Below are 6,777 nucleotides of genomic sequence, written 5' to 3'. Positions count from 1 at the left end.
CCAGTACAGCGGTGGTGGTGGTGGGAGCCTCTTCCGCCTCCTCAGCAGCGCTAAGGATGTCTGGCTGCAGCTTAGGCCTGCTCTCCGCTGGGAAGTAGACATCCCCTAAGGGCTCTCAGGCTGCCAGAGGGATGTCTGACTGCCAGCTTAGGCCCAATCCCCCTAAGTGGTCATCCCCCGAGGGGCCCCAGACTGTGAGAGGGCACAGGCTGGGCTGAGGGACCCCCCCCCCCCCACCCCGTGCACACATTTTTGTGCACCTGGCCTCTAGTTTTGTATAATTGGAATAAACTCAAGTTGGGTGTGATGGATTGTCCTAGTACATAGTTAGATTTGGTTTGCTAATGTTTAAAACATTTTTTGGGGTCATTATATTCATAAGTGAGATTGGCCTATAGTTTTCTATTTTGATACTACCTTGGTTTTTTTGTATCTTTTTTAAAATGTACATTTTTATTGGTTTCAGAGAGGAAGGGAGAGATAGAGAGAGATAGAAACATCAATGATGAGAGAGAATCATTGATAAGTTGCCTCCTGCATTGCCCCATACTGGGGATTGAGCCCACAACCTGGGCATGTGCCCTTGACTAGAATTGAACCTGGGACCCTTCAGTACACAGGCCGACGCTCTATCCACTGAGCCAAACCAGCTAGGGCGGTTTTTTGTATCTTGATTATACTAGCCTGATAAAAATAAATTGGGAAATATTCCATTCCATCTTTTATTACGCTGAGAGAGTTTAAATAGTATAGAAAATATTTATTCCTGGTAGATTGAATAAAATTTATGTTCTCTTTCAAGTTTCATCTTGAAACTTCTATAGATATTTCATAATTGTTTTTGTCATTTTAAATTGTTAGATACTGGCGTGTTTTCTGGAATTTTAGCTAATATTACAGTTAACATTCTTGCAATTACATTTTTGCACATATCCATGATTCTTTAGGATAAATTCTTGGTTGTGAAATCGCCTGGTTAAAGAGTAGTCAAAATTTTAAGGCTTTTGCTTTTGATTATCACATGGTCATATGTCTTGAAATATACTCTGGATTTGTTTTAGTCAAATATGGTAAGGTGATAGACACAAAGACAATTCCCTTTGAAAGAAGAGTTTGTTATTTGTAGTTCTGTTGCACTACAAAGAATCACATGGGGAAGCACCAGGGCTGATTAGGAGGCAGAAGCTCAGGGAGAGCATGGCTCAGCTTTTATTTCGGTTTCCATGAGAAGGAATAGATGGGGCAGCAGTTTGAGCAAGGAATCGCTTGAGCAAATTTGGGATTGTATAGTTTGAGTAATGTTGGTGGGCTCTGGTCTATAGGAGTCATGGCTAGTTGTCTGAAACCTTGCCCTGGGGTGACTTAGGGCAGGGAAAATGTTGGCTTGGTGTGTGAGAGTTAGATAAAAGAGGTGGTTGGAATTTGGACTTTGGATTGGTTGGTTTGTATATGACAGCCATGTTCCTGGGTGAGTTTATTATCTTTTGGAATTAGCCCTTAGAGGAGCACTCTCTTGCTGTCCAGCAGGGCCCCATGATGTCAAAGCATCATAAAATATAGAAAAAAAAACCCATTAATAAACAGTCCTTTAAAATTGTAGTACTTTGTCCTCCTACTAGCATGTATGAGCATGCCAACCCTACATAGTGGTATCTTTAAGTTTTAAAAAAATCCATTAAAAAGTTGGCTAATTTGGTGAGCAAAAAGTCATGTTTAGATTTGCGTTTTTAAAAATTTCTGTTGGAATTTGGAGTTCTTCTGCAAATGATTTGTCTTATAAGGTTTGTCTTTTTTTTTTTTTTTTTCATGTTTAGCAGCTTTTTGTACAAGGGCATTACTCCAGCAAGATTGGTGGGTTTTTTGTTTTGTTTTACTTTGTGGGTTTTTTTTTTTAAATGAAATTTTGTTGTCATAAAGTTGAATTAGTTTGCCAAGTGGTCACAGGAAAATAAGTAATGGGATTGTGAGGTGTGTGTGTGTGTGTGTGTGTGTGGGCATGGCCCCCATCACCTGATTTGACTGTACAATTGATAGAAACATTACAGATCTGTGGACCATGTTTACTCCTGCAAGAACCTTAAGATTGTGCAGAAGACACTTGTGGATAAATTCCTTCCTCTTTATTCCCACAACCAGTGTATTTCTTGTTTGGTGAAATGAAATTGAAAGCCTTTTTGTTTGACAGTTGAGTGATCTGGTTGGATTTGGAACAAGAAACCAAATTATTTTCTTTCGCTCAGTCTTTCCTCATTAAAATAAGTTTTTTAAACTTGGACTGGAAAACACCCATGCCTATTTTAGTTTCAGTTTTTAAATAGTTTTGATAGGGCTGCTGTGTCTTTGCTGTATTTTTCCAATATGTAAATTAAACTTCCTCTTTGTGTGATTTGAGAGTATTGAAAAGAACCTAAGCAGTGGTACCTAAACAAATGCTAAATGATCATCTCAAGCTGTTGCAGAGCTTTAGGAATTCAATAGCGATTTGAACTAGATGAATCTCAGAATTTTAGCACTGTAAGGGACTTTTTTTTCTCTCCCACCTTCTAGTCTATCATTCTATATCAGAAGTTCTCAACGCTATCAGTTTATAACGGGCTTCTCGTTTTTGTCACTATTGACATCTTGGGCCGGGTAATTCTTGGTTGTGGAAGGCTGTCCTGTAGGATGTTTAGCAGCATCTCTGTCTCACTAAGATGCCAGTATCCCTTCTTGTGGTTGTGACAACCAAAAATATCTCCAAACAGTGCCAAATGTTGCCTGGGCAGCAGAATCAGCCCCTCGTTGAGAACCACTGGTTTAAAACAAATACTTGAGAAGCCCCTTTACCATTTTGATAAAATTATACACACGACCAAAAAAACAAATCTAACAGTATAATGCCCTTCTATAAAGGAAAAAAAATTATAATTAAGTAATACGTATTGCAACATATAAATGAACAGTGCAACTAAATAAAAGAACGCCCCTAGGAGGTTGTGCTGCTCCTGCTTATGTGATGCCTAAAATCTCCTATACTTATCTTCTCTACTAAATACTTATAATCTGCCGAGGCCTTGGAGCCAGGCAGGTTAGTATTTGAATCCACCTTTGCCAAATATTAGCTGTGTAACAATAGGCAGATTACTTAATCTCTCAGAGGATATTTTGTCGTCTGTAACTGGGGATGATAATGCCTACTTTATGATCTGTTTTGAAATTTTAATGAGTCAGTGCATACAGTAACTTAACTAATATTTCATGAAGAGCAATATGTGGGTTATTTAATTCTTGCTATACTCCTAGAAGGTAGTATATTATTCTAGTCCCCATTTTTACAGATGTAGAGAAGGAACCAGTTTATAAGTAGGAGAGCTGGGATTAAAACCCTAATTTAATTCTAGAGCCTTTTCTTTAAACAATTATGCTATACTATTTCCTATATAATGCCTGATAAATAGATAAATACTTAATTGTTAGCTCCTTTTATTCCTTATTTCATTTTTTTCTAGCTTTGAGACTCCCCTATCTCCAATATATATATTTTTAATACATATTTTTATTCATTTCAGAGAGGAAATGAGTAGGAGAGATAGAAACTTCTGCCTCTTGCAGGCCCCACATTGGGGAATGAGCCTGCAACCTGGGCGTGTGCCCTGACTGGTTATTGAACTGGGGACCTCCTGGTTCATAGGTCGACTCTTAACCACTGAGCCATGTCGGCCAGGCCCTTCCTCCAATATTAACATCAGTGCTCTGTCCTTGAAATTTTTTACTTGTTGGTCTGATGTCCCCTTGGCACTGGGCGCTGGCAGCACGTGTGAGTACCGGGCAGGACTGTGGTATGTGGGAGCAAATAATTTTCAGTAACCACCAGAGGCTTGCCCCGATGACAGTGACTGGCACCCCGCCTTGGTCTGGCACCCCCGCTCACCTGCTCCACCATCCTGCTGTGGCCGACACCCACCATGTTCCGTGCTCTGCCGCCTGCTGTCAGTGCCTGTCATGTTCCGAGTGTGCCCCCTGGTAGTCAGCACATGTCATATCGACCGGTTGTTCAATTGTTCCGCCGTTTAGTCTATTTGCATATTAGGGTTTTATATATCTAGACTAGAAGAAGATAGATGGTACATCTGTCAAAATTAATGAACTAATGATACAGTATTCCTAACTAAAGTCCATAGTTTATTCAGGTTTCCTTAGATTTTTCTTAATGTCCTTTTTTCTTTTCCTAGATTTAGTCATCATGTCAACCTAGGCTCCTCTAGACTGTGACAATTTTTTTGACTCTGTTTTTGATGAATTTTCTTGTTTTAAGGATTACTGGTCAGGTATTTTGGAGACTGTCCCTCTCAATTGAAATCTGTCTGATGTTTTTCTCATGATCAGGCTAGGATTGTGGGTTTTGAGAAGACCACACAGGTAAAGTGCCATTTTCTTTGCATCATATCAAGTATTGTCAGTATTATCACCCTTACTGAGGGTAATGTTTGTTACAGTTTCAAGAACTGTAAAGTGTCTCCCCCCTCCCCTTTTGTATGTGTGTGACATACTATATTCTTTGGAAGGAAATCAAGTTGATTGTAAGCAGATTTTTTTCCAGACTGTTTCCTATCTTCTACCCTGTGATAATCCCTTGTGGGTTTTGTTTGTTTGTTTGTTTGTTTTTTACATTAATGTCTAGCGCCCTATAAGCAGTCTTTAAGAAAATGCTGATGGGAGTGACAGTATAGTTATGTTTCACTTTGGGTTCTTTGTTGCAAACAGTTTGTTCTGGTTTAAGCATAAAAGGAATTTTTTGGGTATTAAATGTCTTACAGAGTTATTGGGAGGTCAGGGAGAAATAGATTCTAGGCCATTGGTTTTCAAACTTTAGCATGCATGTAAGGGGCTTGTTAAAACGCATTTCTGGGTCCTACACCCAATAATTCAAGGAAGTCTGAGATAGGACCCGAGACTGAACTTCTAACAAGTTTCCAGGTGAGGTGAGTGATTTTGTGGTCTCAGACCCACACTTTGAGAAACACTGCTCTCCTTGGCTAAATTTTGAAGAACACTCAAAAGTTGCCACAGAATTGGCCTGATAGGAAACTGTTTGCTCTGATGCTAATGAGCAGATGGAGCTCCACTTTAATACAGTTGCCATTGCTGCTTACACTGATGCCATTTCTGCTTCAGGAACTGGACTTGAAACCACTGGGAAGTCACTTTTTGCCTTAAAGCAGGGAAAATTCAACTTTGTTTCTTTATACTGCTCAATTCTGCATTGAAGTTGCATTTGTTGGAGAAGCTTAGGTGACATGATGGCATTTTGATTTCAAGAGATATTGGGAAGGCCTGCCAGAGTGGCTCAGTTGGTTGACTGTCATCCTTTGCTGGTTGGATTCTGGGTCAGGGCACATCCGGAAGACAGCAGATTGAGGTTTATCCCTCTCTTCCTCCCTCTAAGTATGTGAGGATTAAAAAAAATTTTTTAATGCTTTTTAAAAAAAGATACTGGGAATCTGTTTGACTTCTATATTTAGAAAGCTGCAACTCATAAAATAGAAGTATCTTAAAATGTTGAAAGACTATTAAAAGATGGTGGGCAGACAAGGATTTGATAGTTGTCTGTAGAGGAGATAAAGTGTTTCCACCAGGATGTAAATTTTTGTACTACTTCCTTCATCACAAAATATCAGCTGAACGGAGCAGTGTGCTTAGTGTCTTAGTTGATTGTACATTCTGACACAAGCTCTTTATCTCATTAGACCAGTAACAAACAGTCTGCATATTACATTAGAGTAGCACTGTGCTACTGTAAAAGCACAGGGAGAAGGGGGAGAAGGGAATCTAGGTTTTAGGATGCCTGATTTTCGGGTCTCAGCTGTGAAGTATGGTGATACTTGAAGCAGTCTGGCAACTTGGGAAAAATAAAGAGTGTAAGAGAAGTAGAGGGAAAAATGAGGGCTCAAAATATGCAGGGTACCAAATAAGCCCTTCAAAACAGTGCTATCCAATAGAACTGTAACATGATCCAAAGAATACAATTAAAAATTTTCTAGAAGCCTTTTTGAAAAAATAAAACAAATACAAACCAAAACAAAAACCTCCAAATAGAAAAACAAGTAAAATAAATTTTTTAAAATAACAGCTTTATTGGTATTTCATTTACATACTATCAAGTTCACCCTGTTAAATTATGTAGTTCAGTGGTTTTTAGACTATCCACAGATCTGTGCATCCATCACCACTAAATCTGGAACATTTTTATCACCCCCAAAAGAATCCTTCCCCATTCCGTTCCTTCCTTCCCGAGCCCCTGGCAACCACTAATCTTACTCATAGTCTCTCTGGATTTTCCTTTTCTGGACATTACATGTAAATGGAATCATGCAATATGTAGCCTTTGGTGTCTGGCTTTCAGGTAGCATAATATTTTCAAGGTCCATCCATTTTGTAACATGTATCAGTACTTCATTCCTATTTATGGGTAAATATTTTTCTATTGTATGAATATACACCACACTTTGTCCAGTCATCATTTGTGAATATTTGGGTTTCCTTTTTTAGGTTATTATGAATCATGTTGCTATGATCATTTGTATATAACTTTCTGTGGAGATTAAATTTAATAATGAATTTTATTTACCCTAGTATATTCCAGATATTATAATTTCTACTAGATAGGGGCCCAGTGCACAAATTCATGCACCTTGAAAGGAATTGTGGGCCATGAGGCTGCAGTGGGCACAGGGGCAGGTCTCTGCCCATCCTCCATGCCCCTGGCCTGCCCCTCCTGTTGTGGCCCCCAGTCCCCTG

General features: G+C 39.1%; 1 protein-coding gene across 3 annotated transcripts in view; it reads left to right on the top strand.

Moving 5' to 3' along the window:
- RABEP1 (rabaptin, RAB GTPase binding effector protein 1) overlaps positions 1 to 6,777 on the top strand; it is a 102,185-nt gene that overhangs the window by 9,626 nt on the left and 85,782 nt on the right. For all 3 annotated transcript variants that reach the window (XM_015569219.1, XM_015569220.1, XM_015569218.1), the window contains exon 2: positions 1,818 to 1,851. In XM_015569219.1, coding sequence (XP_015424705.1) covers positions 1,818 to 1,851 — 34 coding nt within the window. The remainder of the gene's footprint in view (positions 1 to 1,817; positions 1,852 to 6,777) is intronic.

The sequence above is a fragment of the Myotis davidii genome, unplaced genomic scaffold, assembly GCF_000327345.1.
Source record: "Myotis davidii unplaced genomic scaffold, ASM32734v1 scaffold925, whole genome shotgun sequence".
In the NCBI taxonomy this organism is placed as follows: domain Eukaryota; kingdom Metazoa; phylum Chordata; class Mammalia; order Chiroptera; family Vespertilionidae; genus Myotis; species Myotis davidii.
Note: the sequence above shows the minus strand (reverse complement) of the source record. Positions and strands in the feature narration are given on the sequence as shown.